This window comes from Coloeus monedula (assembly GCF_965178545.1).
Source record: "Coloeus monedula genome assembly, chromosome: 16".
Classification (NCBI taxonomy): domain Eukaryota; kingdom Metazoa; phylum Chordata; class Aves; order Passeriformes; family Corvidae; genus Coloeus; species Coloeus monedula.
Genome location: NC_138796.1, coordinates 4,438,526 through 4,457,255, shown reverse-complemented (window position 1 = coordinate 4,457,255; position 18,730 = coordinate 4,438,526). Strand labels below are relative to the sequence as shown.

The following is an 18,730-nucleotide window of genomic DNA, read 5'->3' as shown; positions in this document are numbered from 1 at the left end:
GGCAGACCCTGCCACTCCACCTGCAGGAGCTCGGGCTGACCTCCCTAAAAGCAGAGGGGAAGGAAGGCGGCTGCTGGCACCACAGCAGAGGCAGCTTTCATGCACGGTTGCTCTCTGTACAGCACCCAGAGACACTTCTTTTTTTGGGTGCTAGCACCCACTGAGTCCCTGGGCCCAGCTGCTGACAGGCACCAGACTGCCAGACCTGTGCCAGAGAGCAGGATTCACACTTTAACTGCTCTGTTCACAGAGACCTTCTATGCTCCTCCCCTGTGCACGGTGAAGGTTGTTTCCTTTCACTGCTGGACCTCCACCTGGCCCATTTCTGATGCCCTTTTCCTCCTGAACTAATGCTCCTCCCTCCCTCCAACAGTCACAACTGGCCCACCTCCCTGTCCTTTCCATTGTCACCAGCTCCTTGCTGCAGTCTCCCCAGGCAGGAGCCAAAGCAGCTGATGATGCTTCTTTTGCTCAGCACAGAGACTGCCATCACCCCCAGGCTTCACCCAGTGCCTGCTCAGCCAAGCCTGCCTGGCCCTACCTAATGACCATCCATTACCTGCTGACACACAAAGCCTTTCAGCCCTGCTTCTCTCCACTTTGCCCTACCTCGTAATTCCAGCTTTGGCCAACACACCCATCTGTCTCCAACCTACTGCCTCAACACAAGTGTTTTACCCCCTTCAGCTGCTCCCTCATGGAACTCGACCACTTGGAACAGGGAATTAAAGCCAACACAACCCCTGGGAGCTCACTGGCACAAGGTACTGCCTTTTTAAAGCCCCAACAGGGAAAAGCAAAAAGATGAAGGATTGATGTAAGGGGTTAAAGCAGTTTATTCACAAGCAGGCACACAGGGAAACCGTGAAGGGATATCTCACAACCCAAAGGAAGAGAGAGGAGTGTCTGTCTCCAGCACTTCAAGACAGGTCACAGTGTCTCCAAGCCACAAGTGGCCTTGCTCAGCATCACAACTGCAGGCAGGTGCCTGCTGAGCTGTCAGTCCTGGTTGTGCTAACACAGACACCCACTGACGGTGCACAAAGACAGAGCCCCTGGGTTAGGAACACACACACGCGGTCTGAGCCTGGGATGCACCTGACAAACAGCTCGGACAAGAGCTATCCCTGGAGCACATTCCAAGCGTCCCAAGAAAGCACCACAGCAAGGCTGAGATGTGCTTCAGCAGGCTGGGTCAGATGATTGCAAAAGATCCCACTCGCCTTAGCCCAGCCTGCCTCCAAAAAACACATCACTCAGCGCATTGCCACAGCCAGCCGTGTGCTGCACTGGGGACAGGCAGCAAAAAACCTGAGGAAAACACTCCACTGAAGATCAATTCAGGCTCCAAAACGCTGACCATAGACCAGGGCAAGTCTGAAACCAGAAAATGCTTTATTGGAAAGGTACAAAAAAACCAGTCACTGCAGCTAAATTTACAGCAATAAATTACGTTGTGGCTGTCAAGAGAAGTAATGGACACATACACAGGGCTATTCGCCTTACAAACAGGAATCCACATTGCTTGGTATATCAATAATTTATTTTATAATAAAAAAGCAGCACAAAAATAAATATTGAAATGAAATTACTGAGTAACCACAGAGGATAGAATGAGCTGGTGATAAAAAACAACTTAAAACAGAAGACTTCTATCATTAAAAAAATGAAAGCAAGTATCCACCATCTACAGAAACACCCCAGCAGACTGAAATACAGACGAAGGAAAACAAATCCACATTACAAAAGTTTTTCGGTTGTGTTTTGTTTCTTTTTTTTTTTTCTCCTTTTTTTTTTCCCCCTTTTTTTTTTTCTTTTTTTCCTTTTTTTTTTTTTTTTTTTTTAAATAAAAACAATCATGACAATGAAGTTTAAATGATTCGAGAGAGAAAAAACTGCCACCTTCTCCTCCTCCCCGGGTCTGAGCCATCCCGTGGCCTGACCGCTGTGGCACAGCTCGCCTCCGCCCCGGCCCAGTGCCAGCGCCTCGTCCCTCCCCGCCGTCCCGGAGCTGCCGTGGCACCCAGGTCTCTGCACTTTGCGGTCTCCTCCCAGCAGACAGTAGGGTTGGGCGAGAGCAGAGACTCTGCCTTGTTTCAAAGCGATCTGGAGCTGCCCTGGAGGGAAAGGTTCCCCACTCCCGACAGAGAGCACAGCAAACACGTCTACGAGAACAGAGGTGTCCCTTCCCGGTCCCTGCGCGACGCTTTCGTCTTCTCCTGCCTCCCGCCCAGCCCTCGCTTCCCACGTCACGCTGCGGATGGGGAGCAACCAAAGAAAGGCCAGGCCCAGGGGAGAGGGATCCCAGCAACAGCCCCCGTGCCTCAGCGGGGTCGGGGGGACAAGCTAAGAGGAGCAGAGAAGGGAGCCCCGGCATCCAAAGTGCTGCAGCAAAGAGACGCGCGGGAGGTGCGGCCGCGGGCACGCGTCCCACGCTGCCGGCTCCCCACGCCGCGCTCGCCCTGGGTGTCAGGCTGGCAAGTGCAGGACGGAGAGGAAAAAAAAAAAAAAAAAACAACAAACAAACAAAACAAAACGAACAAAAAAAAAAATAAAACACAACAGAAACGAACCGAACCCCAGAGGAATGCAACGCGACAACCCCAAGCTGGAGGGCCCTCCAGGGAGGAGGGTGGAGGAGCTGGGTCTCCAACGCGATCAACAGCTTTCGGGTCATTCCTCCCTCCACGTTACCTTGCAATTCTGATCCCTCTGTGGAAGTTTAGCCAGGACATTTCATTCCCCTCCAGGTCACCACCCAGGGAGCCCTGGACTGGCAATTTCTTTTAATAAAGATTTACAGTATCAAACTTGGAAAAAAAATTATTTTTTTTCTTTTTTACGAAAAATCTGTACGATAAAATGTATATAATTATATATTTATATATATATTTCTCTCTCTTTAAATATTTCCACGTGGTCCTTATGGATATCCAATATGGATTACCTACCATGGCTATGGTATCAACAGCTTTAACAACACCCAGGCCTCTTGTTCTTTATTGAGTGACCAGAGATTTAAGTGCCTACCAGCACCAAACTAGCAATCACTAGGACAAGCCTTTGGCACCCTTCCAAGAACTGGAAAAAAAAGAAATACTTGGCCACAAGGGAAGTGCCACATAAAGATATGTTTCTCAACTCATTCCAACAGCAAGAAGACCCCACGGAACAAAGTTCGACCTCCGTCCCCTTTGGTGAGACAGGTCTGATTTCCCCGGAGGGGTGTCAAGGGCAGCCAGAGGGTGTTCCTATCTAGCCAGGAATGTTATGGAGCTCTGGAGCTGTTTTAAAGACTGGAAGCATTTGGGCATTTTCAAGTCAACTGGCCTTTTTCATTAAAGTTTTCATTTAAAGCCCCAACAGTGCCAGGAGTCTCCATTTTGCCTGTTTTTGGAGGCACCTGTAAGGTCTGGGAAAGCGTCCAATGTCTGTGAGCTGGAGAACATGAGAGGACCAGGAAATGACCGTAACATCTTTCTCTTCCTCAGCTTCTGCTGTGGGAGTCAATAACTGATACACAGGACATCGATCTGCCTGTTTGGAGATAGGGAGGGAATGGAGGAGAAATGAGGTAACACTAAGTGTCATCCAAACTCTACATGTTGGAAAATCACTTGAAGGAAACTCCCTGCTCCCCTCCAAAACACGTGGATCTGGCAGGGGGAACGAGCCTTCAGGAAGCATTTCACTGACACCCTTTCTGGCTCAGTAAGGTCACAGATGTCGATGTTGGGGACTGAATGAGAACCAAGTCTGAGGTTTCTCTTTTCATTAACCTATTTCACAAAGGATCCTCCTGGGAAATCCAGAGACTCCGATGACAAGGTGAAAAAAAAAAAAAAAGAAAAGGCAAGCTAACAACTTCTTCCAAAGACAAGTAGGGCTTCACTGAATGTCTACCAACTTACTGCCATTCAAGGCAAGACAAAGCCTCAAACAACAAATTATACTGGGTGTCAGATGCCAGTTCACTGTCCTCTTTCCAACAACGGTAGCACTTGATTATTCTCTTTCAGTCCAAACCACTTATGAATTCTCCGTGATCTTTGTTTTCTGTTCTGGAGCCCAAGTTCTCTAAGCTCTTCTCCTCATCTTAAACCTCAGCAATCTCATTCTCTTCTCACCTGCATGACAACAGGCATCGTCCATTCCACAAGTCTCTGACCTGCCCTACAAAACTCACAGTCCCTTTTCTTTCCTACTTCAAGAAGAAAAAAAACAACAAGAAAACACACGAACACCAACATAGCTATTTTTTTTTTTTTTACAGTGACCTGGAAACATTTAACATTTCATCACTGCTGTGAGACAGCAGAATCTCTCCTTTCAGCTTCCCAAATCCTGCCCACTTCCAAGCCAGAAATCCCTCTCCCAAACCACTGCTCAGAGCCAAACAAACGACTTCTCAATCCCAATTCTTCTGTCCCCTACACACGCACTGATTTTCCATCCTGCCCTCCGTGTGCCTCTCGGGATAACTCACCCCTTTGCAAGAGAAAGCATCAAGTTTCAGGGTCACATTCACACAGGTTGTCTGAACACTGAGGGTTGTTCACTGTACTCTTTGGATCCCAAATTCAGCATCTGATGTGCTATGGAGAGGGAAAGACTCTTCCAAGCTCCCATCTGACCTCCCCATAGCCCTCCTCTGATCACCAAGGACTGGCGAGCGCAGCTCCCCAGCTAAGGATGCTCACTGCTAACCTACCAATGCTTTTGTCAAAGAGGAGACTCTAAACGTCTCTCCTCCTGGCTGAATGCTATTGCCCTCTAGTTACACTTCAGTGCTTTAAAAACATCCTTCCAAAATTCTCTGCACAAACCCCTTCTCATAGTGCTGATCCCAGCAGAACTGTCCCACCTTCTCTCACAGCCAATTCTGCCTCCACCAGTAATACGTGCAGCATTTTTCCTCCTCATCTCCCCTTCTCCTCCCCATCACACTGCTCTTCACAGTATTTACTGTGCCTCCCTCCCTTCAGCTTCAGGTAATCCAGGAAATGAAAGCTGCTACTTCAAGACTGTGGATCATTTGGAAGAAATAAACTGCATAAATATACCCAATTCACAGGCACACCTTTGGGAAGGAGCTATTGGGGAACTTGGGCTTGGAATAAAGGAGGCTGCAATGTAGTTTTTTTACAGGCCACACAGGTAATGGGGCATATTAAAATATGTAAAATATATATTTTTCCATATTTTAACAGCATGGATTGAAAACAAAAGGTTATTCTTAATGGGTGTGGTCAGACCCAAGCATTTATCTCCATCATCCTCCCACTCCCATCCACTCTTAGCAGGATGAAATCAAATCTAAAAAGCCTATATTCCTGCCCTCGTTAATAGTATCAGATGGAAGTGGGGAAGGTAGGGGAGACCCTTCTTACAAGGAGTAGGAGGCCACTGAAGGAAACTCTTTTTCCCATACATTCATCTCACATGATGATTTCTACGGTCCATCTGTTTCCTGGCTCTTGAGCATCATTCACGAAGACTCCGGAGGCTCCTCAGGTATCTTCTCCCAGCTGGAAAGCTGCCCACAGCTGAGAGGGGTTTGTGGAGGCGGGGGGGGGAAGGAGGAAGCAGATCTTGCAATTTGTACTGCATACAGAGCTCAAATCCTGGACACGAGAGGTTGATGGAGCCACTGAGTCCAGACAGAAGCAGCCAGTTAAGTTCCCTTTGTAGGAACCCTTTGGGTTTGTTTGTTTTTCTCTTTTCTCTTTTTTTTTTTCTTCTGTTTTTTGCACTTTTGGAAGAGACTTCTTAAAATGCCAATTCTTGACGTGACCAAGGACTCCGGAACAATGCATAAGAGCCTTATCCCCTCCCCTCTGAAAGGCTGCTAGTTCCCCCCACCGAGGGCACTAGGACGCTGCTGAAAACGGCACAGAACTGGATGAGATTTCGGCTGATTTCACGATGGTGATGACACTGGTGGTGGCAACTTTGGTCGGGGTAATAGGCCCTCGCGCCACAGTACGAGCAAAGGTCTGGAGTGCTTCGTACTTGGAGCGCAAGGCATCCAGCTCTAGCTTCATGCTGCTGTTTTCTCTGGCCAGCTTCTCCACCTCTTGCTGCAGCTCAACCCGCTGCCTCTCGAGCTCCTCTTTCTGAGTCACACGCTTGATGCGGCAGCTGGCAGCGTAGCCCCGGTTCTTCAGCGTGCGCCTCCGCTGCTTCAGACGGATGACCTCCTCTTTGGTGAGACCCCTCAGGTGCTGGTTCAGCTCCCGTACGGACATTGACACGAGTTCATCATCACTCAGCACCGGGGCATTCTCTCCTGACTCCTCCTTTACCTGCAAACACCAACAGCACAGGGGTAGCAGCAACCCGACGTGAGGGGATGCTCTGGGCAGCAGAAAGAGAAAAGGCCACCACCCCTCAGCAATGTCACAGCCCTACCTGGAAAACACCCCCGATGTGCTGTGGAGAGCACAAGCTCCACTAAAACATCTGGGTTAAGCATGGCAGAGATCTGAGCACTGCAGCTGTCTGCATTTGGGTCTCCCTCTTAGGTCAGAGAAAGCAGTGAGCTTTACACACCCAATGTGAACCCAACAGCAAGATTTTCAAGGGGATAAATGTAAAGTTGGCTGAAGCCTTTTTTTGTGAAGTCCTTTGTCAGGAGCTAGAATTCGTACTCAACGCTAAGATGACACCTTTTCCCAGCATTACAGTGCAGCATCTCAAAAGCAAAATAGCTGCTTCTATGCAGGGCTTAATTCAGAATTTTGTGGCTTTTCGTTGAAGACTGTGGATTTGGTAGTGAACAAAACCAACCATGCTTGGCTTCAAGGACAGAGCCTGATTTGGTTTTGCTGGGGCACAGGCCAGACTGAAGTTACATGAGAAAACCACCAAGGCCTTGTCCTTTTCTCAAGCACATTTGCCACCACCATTATTTTCAGAATCACAAAATTGTTTAGGCTGAAAAAGACCTTCAGTACCCCTGAACCCAGAACTTTTAAGACACTATCCTTTTGTCTTTTCAGAGACTGCAGGACATATGGAATGAAGAGCCAAAGCACTGGAAACCAATGTTCAATAATGCATTAACACCATCAAGCCGGTATGTCCGAGGCATTTACTGTCTCATGGATCTGGGAGACACCAGCTGAACAACTCCCTTCCCCAGTGCCTCCCAGTCCTGAGAGTAAAAGAACTTCATTTCTAAGCCTGGGAGCACTGGTTTCAGGATGCTGCCAATACCTCCTATAGTCAGAAGACTCTTGGGTAGCTGCTGGGATATGCCAACCTCTCTCTAGGTAATACCAGTGTTTTTCTACCCTAACTTTTCCTGTAGACAGTGGGAAATTGTATCAGCACCCATTTGTAAGAGTCTCTTGGAATGAAAAAGAACAGTCACGTATGAACAACATCGCACAGTTCTGTGACAGCCTCCCCAGCCACCCAGCACCACCCACTCAGCTTCTTCCCTACCTTTAATGCCTTGTTCGGTTTGGGATTAGTCGTCATAACCTGAGCACAGTCTTCCGGACAAAACTGCTCAGAAATTGCAACTGGAAAAACAAAACAAGGTTTCCAGGTTAATCTCGGAGATGAGGGCAGGAAGAAGATACCCAACACACAGTCCAAACCCCCAACTCAACCACCATTTGAAGAAATAACCACACAGTTGTTTGAAGCACTGGGATGGATTCAGATATCACTTACCCTATTCAGATAAGAGAAAGAGAAATTTGTGTTGACAAGTGCATTGCTTTTTAACACCAAGACCTCGTATTTTGCTATTAACCACACTAAGATCCAGCAGAGAAGACAGGGCAGGGAGGAAAGAAGGACACCTACACTCATCTGTAAACAAGAGTCACACTAAGCACCACGCACCACCTTGCCATGTGCCACCCCTTCCCAAGGGGAGAATGGAGCGTGGCCTCCAAGGCCCCGTCACTGTCTCACCTCCCTCTGGAGGAATCCCAGACGCTCCAAATGGCCTATTAGGGACTGAATTACGAGTTACCTCTGCTCATAAAAGGCACTGAAAAGCCACAAGACAACAACTCCCTTCATTCTCATTTTGATGATCATTAACCCGGCTCAAAATTGAGCCAGCAACCCAGAGAGAAGCTGCCTGGTTTGTAACCTGCTTCCAGCACTGTCCCCACCCAAAGGAGACGCAACCAGAAAACCCAAACAACAGAAACAAAAGCCCCCGACAACAAAGCCAGGAAGGAGTTCACCTCTCCCAACACACCAAGACTGTTGCTTCCCAATCCTCCAGCCCCAGACCAAGAGAGCAAACCTGCTCGATATTTCTAGTGACATGGAGGCATGTCCATCAGCAGCCAGCCCATCCCCTGTCGCGACACTGCCCTTCACTCTCACCTCAGCCAGAGACTACACCCCTCTGACCAGCGCCTTGCAGAAAATCCACCTGCCTGCACCTCCACCCAACCCCTTCACCCCATGGTGACGGCAGCACGGCGGCCCGATGGTACCTACCCCGGGAGAGGCACCGGCAGCCGTGCCACCATCACAGCCTCTGCTACGGCTCCCCAGCGGGGAGGGGGTGAGGCACCGGTGCCCCCGACGCCCGGCAGCTTCGAGGGCTGCACACCCGCGGCACCGCAGAGCGCTGCCTGTCTGGCGGGAGTCCTCTCTCTCCCCCCACCTTCTCCAGCCCAGCCCAAACCCTCCCCATTTCCACGTCTGCATCGTGTCACACATCCTAATCATTCATGAAAAATCCAGCCAAAGCATCCCAAGCATGATTCCCTTCTGATAGTTGCCATGGTGACCTTGGGAAAGTAGCCAACCCGGAGACAGTCACCATGGAAACAGAGAAGCCCAAAAGCAATAATGACTTCAGGTCATGTCTGTGCAAAGACATCACGAGGTCGTCGGAGAGTAAACAAACTCATTCATATCTGCAAACAGGGGTGGCGGGATTTGGGGGGGTGCAAAGGTGGGGCGTGGGGACCAGGGGGAGCCGGGTGGGTGAAGGTGCTGGCTCAGCCCGTGCTGCTGTCACTTGAATTTTATCAGTCAAGACACCTCATCAGCACACGACTTACGTAAAAATCAAGATGAAGAGCAGGAGGGGAAAAAAATAATCCTGTAATTGCAGAGCTGCAAGATACTATCCTAGATATTAGGGAGTGTATTTAGGCGCCTCCTCTATTTTTAAGCCCGAGACAGCACAGCTCTCCATGTCTGGAGGAGGGACAAGGACAGCCGCACAGCACACAAGCCAAGATGCTCCGTGATGAATGGACCACTTACAGCAACTGGTGTGCGCTGCATTTTCTAGAGCATCACCGAGTCCTTCCCTGCTCTCCTCCAGCACTGAGCCCCACCCCGGGCACACCTCCAGCCACAGCCCCTGTCTCGACAGGACAGCAGGAATGGGCAGGGCACAGGGCGGGGGGGGGCAAGTCCCAGCCCCCCGCAGCTGCCTCCGACAGACAGACGGGGATGTGCCCAACCTCTGTCTGCGTGCTCTTCAGGGCAGCATCTCCTGCGAGCACAGGCACCTCTTCAGACCCCAGCACTGCCCTTTCACCGTCCATCGCTTCCCCTCCGCACCAGGCATTTGCTGCCCACCCCTACCTCCCGGCCGGAGGCGCAGACGTAGGCACTGGCAGCTGGGAGGAAGGAAAAAGCTCCTTGTCTTGGCCAACCGGTCTCGGAGTTGAGGAGCGCAGAGGCGCTGCCAGTGCGTAGAGGAAAGGGCCGGCAGCCCCCTCCCTGCAGAGGCGCAGCCGGGCCGCAGGCAGTTGGTGCCATAGTTATGCAGTGAGTCACCAGCTGTTTACAGAGTTTGAGCGCTCACATTCCCACAGCATCAGAAACTCTTCCTTCCCTCGGCGGCATCCCCCCTCCCTCGCCGCCCCCATCCCTACAAGGGAAGGGGCGCGCTGGGCGCGCTGGCCGCTCGCCGCGCTGCGAACGCCGGAAAAGGAAAGGCAAAAAGGAGGGGGAGGCCAACGACAGCCCCGTCACACCCACCAACTGCACAAAAAGCCTTTTGATCCTCACCCAGCGCGTCTTCAAAGCGTTTTCTGCGCCAGCCGATGGAAAAACTGAACGCGGCCACTTGGCTGCGCGGAGATGGAAAGAAATGTAAAATATCATGGAAAACAAGAGCCCAGGGGTGATGTTGCCTCCAGTGGGGGTCAGCGTGAGGGCTCACCTGCCACCCCGAGCAATGCTCCGGCTCTGAGTGATGAAACCCTTCTGGTCACCTGTTGCTCCATGTCACCAAAGCAACAGCTCCTTACCCCTGCACATTCCTCAGCGGACAGCACAGGCGCTCGGCACAGCGTCTTCTGCTGCACACCTGTCTCCCCCACACACACCAAGGCACTCCGGATGGGCCAGCATCCCTCCCAGATAGGCTGGGATCCACCCTACTGCACCAGGGGCCATGGGCTGACTGACTGACATGGCCATGGCTGCTGCTGACACAGAGATTAATGAGGAGGTTCAAGGCACCAACAGGAATTGTGATGCCAGACCCTCTTAAAACAAGGATGGGAGACTGTGGGCTGGCCTGACCCGAAGGGCAAGATTTCATAGAGCAAGTAGAAACACTCAAACAGGCTCAAGTCTCACAGTCAGATATGAGTGCCAGGGAGAGTCTTATCTCTGTGCTAGGTGAAGGCACAGGTGTGGCCCAAGCTCCACTCGAAACCGATACAACAACACTCGCAATCCTCATCAGCAGTCCTCCAGGGCCTTGGGTCCCATCTCCTCATCTACCAAATCCTTCCCATCAGGACTATTTGAAACTATTCAGCTACCAGCAAGAAGACACTAAAAATCAGCATGGCATCTCCCACAGTTACAAAGCAAAACCCCACAACAGAATCATAAACCACTCTGCAAACAAGCCATACCCAGCAGCGTTCCCTAAACATGCTGCACAGGGGTCTTCTGGGACCCTTCCTGCAATTTGATTATTAGAACCCTTTTAGTCTTTACCCTACTCCTGCCCTTCTTTCCTTAATTGCGTTTGCTGCATCACATCTAAAATTAGGAGCTCAGCTTTTTGGAACGAGGACCGCGTTACATCCCTGCTCTGTAAGCAGTACGACACATTTCGAACGCCACATCAATAAAGCAGCAAGTAGTATTACACCAACTGTGAGGGGAAAAAGCTTTTCCAGAGCAGCTCCACGCTCGTATTTACAGCAAGTGTTTTGACTGTGGGTTACATAAAGAGCCCTTGTAATTCTGCAATAGTTACCCATTGACAGCCTTGCCAACGCCCTCTCCCTCTCAGACAGCTCCTATGCCTCATCCCAAAAACCTGGAGGTCTCCAGCTGACATCCTAAGCCTGACAGTCTCAGCTTCAAGCATCTAGGGATCGCAGTTCCTTCACTTTGAAAGGGAAAGGCAGCAGAAAGCCTGACTCAGGCAAAGGTCGGACAGAGCTTTCCGCACAAGGCTTGCAATTAAGAAATAAAACATGCCAGAGTGAGATTTCAGACTTTCCATGCTACAGGGCTTTCCAAGCGCGTTACACATTAAGGAATTACTATAAAGTCACTGCCGACACCCGACAACTGCGGATGGACTTGAATTTTAAACTCTTTCTACATTGAAAGACAACCCTGGCCAGAACATGAGTGCCTGGCAGACAGCCCTGCTGGTGTTTAGCTTCCATCCTCACACACATACAGCAAACTGAAAACACGCAACCCTCACCTTCCGCTGGGCCAGCGACAACTTCCCGAGGGCAGAAAAACAGCGCAAGGTTCAAGCGGCGACGGGGATCTCTGCCATCACGTCTCAGTTCGGCACCGACAGCTATGCAGGGAATACTCTACTCTCTCCCAAATGCAGCCATTTAATTCCTAGGCAGCTGTTTAAATTTCTCGTTTATCCGCAAGTTATTCCCCGCTCCAGAGCGCTAGCCAAACGGATGTGCCTACCACGGGTAACATCTGAGCTGACAGGTGAAGGCAACTACAGATGCTTAAATCTTTGTCGCCGTGCCTCTGCCGCTCGGAGGCACGACACGGATTTCCAGCACATTGCAGCATGGTAGGCAGAGCACCATCCCTCTCCCCATCATTCAAAAAGCCATTCTCCTGCTCTGACAACCTTCACACATCCTGTAAGGCAGACTGACGCTTGTCACTCATTTGTAATGAGAGCAGGGAGGGACAGGCTGGTGGTGTGAATCAGAGAGTAGAGAAGCATATGCGAGGCAATATATTTGACATGAAGAGAGAGAAGACACAAGGAGGGGGTGAGTCACTGTTTACTGTTCTAGAGGAGCTCCACGCAGCCCTCGCCCAGCTGGCCAGCTTTCCATTTCCCTTATGGATCGGAACCAGCATCCAGCAGCAAAGAGGAGATTCAGGAACCTTCAGAGCACATTTGAGAGCTGCCAGGACACAGCTTTCAGAGGCGCTCTCTGGGGAAGCCTGGACACGGATCAGACAGTCTTCAGTGGTTTGGTAAACAACCTAGTCAGAAGCTGCACAGAGCCTGTGGTTAGGGAGCAGGGATACGGAGTACCAGGCGGGTACGCCTGTGTGACACCTCTGAAACTTCATGGAGGAGGAGGCTGAAGGGGAAAGGTATGCGACAGCCAGCCCTGGTACTGACAAGCTTACAGCACTTTTTCCATCACGTGCTTGTAAAACGCGGTGACAGAGATATACTGGAATTACACCTCAGCATCACCAGCCCAGAGATGCATCTTGCCAGCCAGACAAGCTGAGCCACCAAGCAACAAATAACTTGCTCGGACGCACAGCTGGACCCCGGGGCAGAGCTGGGATTAGGATTCCAAACTTTGCTGCTCCTGACCCCAAATGCCAGTCATCAAGTCAGAGATCTTCACTAACTGCTAATAATGGAACATAGCAGCTTCGCTATTTGGCATCCCGCAATATTGCAAAGCAGTGGGATCCACTATGCAGCCTGTCCCTCCACTCGGGAGCGCAGTGCCAGGGTAATTGCTCTCATTACTGCCTTCCCCCAGCCCTTGTGCTGATGGTCACAGAGCACTGCATCACTTGTGCTTGCTTCATGCTTGGAAGACTCTCTCCCCAAGTTTGAAGATAGCCTCAAACAATAGCTGAGACAGAAGTGGAAACTGCCTGTTCATCTCTACAGGGTGCTGAGCCTGAAACTTCCTGATAATTGAAAGTGCTAGCACTGCTCAAGTATTTCACAGCTGGATGTTTACAAAAATGATCAGCGAGCAAGCTTATCCCACAAACCCCGACTGCCGCAGGGGCCAGCGCTCCCAGCTGTCCTTTCTTCACTTCCCAAACATCTCACACAGCTAGAGATTTTCAATACCAAGTCCTGCAGCACATTCCATGCCATTAATCATCTTCCAATGTTGATGGAAATCAGAGGGTATCAAGCTGATCTGTATTTTTCCCTTTCAGGAGGCACACAGCAGTACTGAACTCCATGCTGCAACAGATTGCTGAGACAGGCGACGGCGCAGAAATGACATAAAACATGACAAAGCACGCTGTCCTTGACAGGCAAGCAGGGAGAAAGAAAAAAAAAAAAAAAAAAAAGCCAACACATTTCTGCCTCTGGTTCAGAAACAGTTGTGAAGCAAGGCAAGAACCTGGCGTAATACAGCCGGGAACATTTAACAGGGCTCAAAGCCCTGTCAAGCTCAGAGCCTGCAGAAGCGGGCAGGGTGTCCTGACGGCGAGAGCCACCGTGTGCCCAACCTTGCGGCAAGATCCCCGTCGCTGCTCGCTGCCAGCCCCAGGTCCGGCAGCTCGGGCGGGCGGGAGCGGAGTTAACTCCGGGGCCGCGCAGCCCTGCGCGCTGCCATTGGGCAGCCGCGGCGTCCATCAGCCCGAGGAAGTGACTGCACGAGGAAGGCTCGAGGAAGGGCTCTCCGCAGGCAGCACCGCGGACGCACACGGAAGGACAGGGGGGGAAAAAGCGGAGGGACGCACGCTCCTTTCATCAGTGGGAAAAAAATCACCAGGTAAACTCATTCGCTGCTAAAACCCCGACAGCACCCACGGCACGACGCGCCGGGCTGGGGCGTAGGGCTGCGCCCGCCACGGGGCTTACAAAAACTGTAAGTGCAAGAAAAAGGCGTGCAGCTTTTCAGGGAAACACTTTCCTCTCACTGGCTCCCTCCACCTTCCGCAGTCCCAGCTCAGCTTCAGGCACGCTGGCAAAGGAGGGGGCGGCCAGGTGAAAGCGAAAATGGAGGCCTTTCCCTTTTCTGTAACAACTTTGCCCAAAGGGGGCTCGTTCCTAATTTGAGACCTCATGGCCTGCTTTCAGCAGAATCTATAAAATAAATCCTCCACGGAGCAACCCACGAGGGAGGGGAGCGGGCTCTCAGCCCGAGGAAGAGGAGGAGGAAGGAAACAGACCCTGACACACTGTGAGAGTTCGGAGATCTCAGTTCCCGTCGCTCGTGGCCTGGATGTTTCCCCACCTCATGCCGCTGCCGTCACGGGAAGCTTGAAGAGGTTCCCCCCACCCACCTCCTCACTTCTGATTAAATCCCCAAACCGTCCCGCGCCCACCAGACAGTCACGCGGCAGTGCCCGCTCCCGGAATGTCACCGTCCCCTTTCCTCCCACCGCCAGTCCCCGGGCGGCCGCGGAGCACCCCGTTTCCAGGGCGGCCCCATGCACACGCATCCCTCCCTCCCCACAGACTCCGGGACCAGCCCGAACACACCACGCACCTCTCCCTCCTTCGACCCAACCAGCATCTGTGCTCAGCAGAGATAAGCCCCCCACCAGCCGCATCCCTGACCCCGAGCCCATCCGACGGGCAGCAACGCGCCCGCCTGGCGTTTCCCGGTGGCGGCTGCTCCTGCCCGATAACCCTGGGCGGAGAGCGGATCACGAAGCCGCCACCACGCCCGGCCACCGCCGCCCGCCGCGGCCACGCTGCCCGGCCCCGGCTGCGCCCCGGCTCCCTCCGTACTACAAAAGCTGCTATTTTTAGTCGGCGGAGCGCGCGGCGTCACAACAGGTTTCCTCACATGTATTTTAAGAGCCATTCAAAGGCAGAGGCAGGCAGCGCGCTCATCCTCGGGGGGAAGAAAAATAACAACAAGAGACAGGGACGCATCGCCCCGGCAAACGCCCAGGGGACCCCCAGCCCCATGTCCTCGACGGCGCGGAGGTGCTGCCAGCCCCGTCCCACGGGGGTTGAGCGGTGCCGGCTCCGCGCTGGTGCGAGGTGACAGGGAAGATGTGATCGCGGGGCCGTCGCGCCCCCACCCCCCGGGGGCTTCGGGGACCGCTCGGCGGGGGCGGGCGGCACTCCCCGAGCCCCCTCCCGCTCCCTCACGGCGGGGCCGCCGCCGCCCGCCCCTCGCCCCCCGCCGGGCCCCACGTGCGCGCCCGGCCCGGCCCGGCCCGGTGCGAGGGGCGGCGGCACCACGTGCCCGGCGCGGTGGTGACTCAGCACTTTTACCTCCGCCGCCCCGCCCGCCCGCGCCCAACCGGACCCGACCGGACCGAGCGGGACCGAGGCCGGACCGGGCCGAGCCGAGCCACCCCTTCCCCCGCCATCGAGCGGCAACGCGCGGCCACCCCCCCTTCCCGGCTCCGACCCACCCCCCCGCCCCCGCCCCCTCCGCGCCGCGCCCGGGCGGCTCCTCACCTGCGTGCCGTCGGGAGCGCCCCGTGGCGGGGGCGGCGGCGGGGGCGGCGGGGGCGCGGGGGCGGCGGCGGGGGCGCTGCGCGGCTCCCTCCTCCCTCCCTGCCAGCGAGTCCCGCGGACAACAACAAGCGCGGGGCGGCCGCCTCCCCCCCGCCGCGCCGCCGACCAACCAGCGCCCCCGCCGCTTCCGGCATGGCGCGTCACCGCGCGCGTCACCGCCCGGCCCGCCCCGCCCGCCGCGTCACCGCCCGGGACCGCCCGCGCGGTTCATTCATGGGGAAGGGCGCGGGACGGGCGCGGCGCCGCTGCCGGCACGTAGTCGCCCCCCTTCGTCCTCGTCCCCATCCCTTTCCTCATCCCCATCCTTGTTCTCATCCTGGTCCTCAAGGCTATCTTCGTCCCCGTCTTTCTGCTCGTCCTCACCCTGATCCTCGTGCCTGTTTTATGCCCCTTTCATCCCTATCCTCATCCCCGTCGCCTCTACACCAGTCCCCGTGCCCCCACCCCGCTGCGAGGCTCACCCCTTTCCGACAGCTGCCGCCCACCCGGATCAGCCCCGATGGATGGCCGGGGGTTTTGCACCCTCACACACGGGTGCGTTTTATAGAATCATAGAATGGTTGGTTAGGGAGGGACCTTAAAGCTCAACGCGTTTCAACCTCCCTGCCACGGGCAGGGACACCTTCCACTAGACGAGGTTGTTCCAAACCCCATCCAAATTGGCCTTGAACACCTCCAAGGATGTGGCATCCCTAACTTCTCTGGGCAACCCGTGCCAGTGCCTCACCCCCTCACGGAAAAGAATTTCTTCCTCGCATCTGATCTAAACCTGTTCTCTGTCAGTTTAAAGCCATTACTCCTTGTCCTGTCACCACATGCCCTGGTCAAAAGTCCAGGCTTTCTTGCAGGCTCCCTTCAGATAGGGAAAGACAGCAGTAAGATCTCCTTGGAGCCCTCTCTGGTCTGGGCTGAGCAATCCCAGTTCTCTCCACCTTTCCTCATAGGAGAGGTGCTCCATCCCTCTAATCAACTTTGTGGCCTCCTCTGGACTCACTCCAACAGCTCCATGTCCTTCCTGTGCTGAGGACCCCAGAGCTGGACACAGCACTGCAGATGGGCCTCATCAGAGCAGAGGGGTAGAATCACTTCCCTTGACCTGCTGGCCACTCTGCTTTTGATGCAGCCCAGGACATATTTGGCGTTCTGGGCTTCAAGAGGCTCATATCCAGCCTCTCATCCACCAGCACCCCCAAGTCCTTGGAAGGGCTGCTCTTGATCTGTTCATCGCCCAGTCTGGACTGGTACCAGGGGTTAGCTACCCAGACTCAGGTGCAGCACCAGTACCTGGCCTTGTTGCAGGGCAAACAATGGTGCGAAAATGTGTCCTGGGCATCCCAAGACTTTTGAGAGGACTCAGTTGTTCCCTGGTCTCCTTCAGGTGGCCACTGGCCAGCCTTGTCCTCCTCCACCAGCTGTGGACCAGCCTTTGCCCAGCACTGCCTATCCTGGAGCCCCCTGCACACTGAAGCAGGGCCAAATCTTGCCCAGGGCTGGATCTTCAACTCAGTCTTTGCATTTTCCTCGTGCACTTGTGTGAGCTGCTAAACACATCACCCTGATCCCAATGGTCCAATTTTGGACCCCAGGATCACCAACAATGTTGATAGTGCATCAAAAAATGTAGTAACACGGGCAGTTGACTAAACCCAACTGCCTCCATCTCAACTGGGTTCCTTTTGATTTCTTTGTGTCCGTAATGATATTCAAAAGTCTGTGTAAGCCCAGTGCAATTTGTGCTTTCTAGCCTTGGAGCCAAATATTGGAGCATCTCTAAGGGCCATAGCTGAGGCTTTGAGTAAGATCCCATCTTTCCCTGCTCCCTTTGAACAACACGAGCTGCAAAACATGGGGAGCCTCATGTCTGGCACAACCCCCTGGATCTGGGCAGCCAGAGCAAGGTTTAGGCAAATGCACCTCCCTGATGTTAAGAAATCCCTGTCTATCATTGGAACTGAGCTAATGAGGTTGGGTAAAGCTCCCAAGCAATGGCATGAAGCTGCTGCCCAGTGTAGCTGCAACAGCTTTGGCCTTCACCTCTCCCAGATTTGCAGACACTGGTTGAAATCCTGCACTGGGTGCTGGGACAGGGTGAGCCAAGGGTTGTGGAGGACAGATTTCAGCCATCCCTGTGGTCTCCACTGATACCTCTGAGGTTTGTCTCCAGGTCTCCTTTCCACCCACGAAGGTTCTGCTGGCTCGGAGAGCTAAGCCAAGCAAGGAGAGGGATGCTGGTTGTGGGAGCCTTTGGGGCCACTGATGTCCCCAACACAGCCACCTGCCCCTGTGCTCTCTCTGAGTGGTGATAACCAAGATGGCCAGAGCCATCCTAAATCATCCAAGGTTTATCCCTGAGACATCAATGAGATGGTGGTCCTCAAGGGCAGGAGGGATGGACTGGCTGCATCCTGGATGGGGGTTTCGCCCTCTGTGGTGATAGCCCCACACCAGAACTGAGGTATTTCCCCCTGTTTTTGCAAGAACAGGGGGGCTGAGAGATCACATATGGCAGTAGGGGAGTGGCTGTCTCACCTGGAATTCTGTTTCTGGGTGAATTGCCCTGTTCACAACAGGTTAGTTTTCGTTTTCATTCCCTGGGGGAAGTATCTCTGCTCCAAAGGTCTGTTTTCGTTCACTGCTGAACTTTAGACTACGGTGGCCTTCAACAGTGAACAAGGAGCAACTCTCCAGTCCCTTAAAAAGTGAGAAAGCCTGTGCAGTACACACACTTGTTAGGCAAATGAAGAGGAGTGCATGGGAGACAGGACCTCTGGTGAGAACTTGGATGGATAAAGGGCGGTGTTCTGGGATGTGTGGGTTTTTGTGAGTCTGGCCCACCTGCTGTATGCTCAAAACACGCCCAGCATCACGATTCCCTGAAACCTGTGCGGGGATAAAGTGCTCTCACCCTACAAGGGGGCACAGAGGCGCTTGTTCTCTGCATTTTAACACCCCTCGTGCATCAGCTGGGGAAAAACCTAAAAAGCCGCTGATCTCCCATGCTCTCCACCCTTGAACAGCACTGAGCGTAGACACAAATACTAAAAACAAAATTGAAAAAGCGCACACAACGCG

General features: G+C 53.3%; 1 protein-coding gene across 1 annotated transcript; it reads right to left on the bottom strand.

The window, feature by feature from the left end:
- Positions 1-1,380: 1,380 nt before the first annotated feature.
- Positions 1,381-15,733, bottom strand: MAFK (MAF bZIP transcription factor K). The gene is made up of 3 exons (XM_082292536.1): positions 15,599-15,733; positions 7,450-7,529; positions 1,381-6,305 (listed from the first exon to the last, which is right to left on the bottom strand). The coding sequence occupies exons 2-3, from the start codon at positions 7,483-7,485 to the stop codon at positions 5,871-5,873; spliced, it is 471 nt and encodes a 156-aa protein (XP_082148662.1). The 5' UTR covers positions 7,486-7,529; positions 15,599-15,733; the 3' UTR covers positions 1,381-5,870.
- Between the last annotated feature and the right edge of the window lie 2,997 nt (positions 15,734-18,730).

What these genes read in the sequence shown, in the direction of transcription:
- MAFK (XM_082292536.1), bottom strand. Translation starts at nt 7,485, where the DNA reads ATGACGACTAATCCCAAACCGAACAAGGCATTAAAG. An exon ending in AACCGAACAAGGCATTAAAG is followed by an intron (nt 6,306 to 7,449) that starts GTAGGGAAGAAG and finishes TGGTGTTTGCAG; the next exon opens with GTAAAGGAGGAGTCAGGAGA.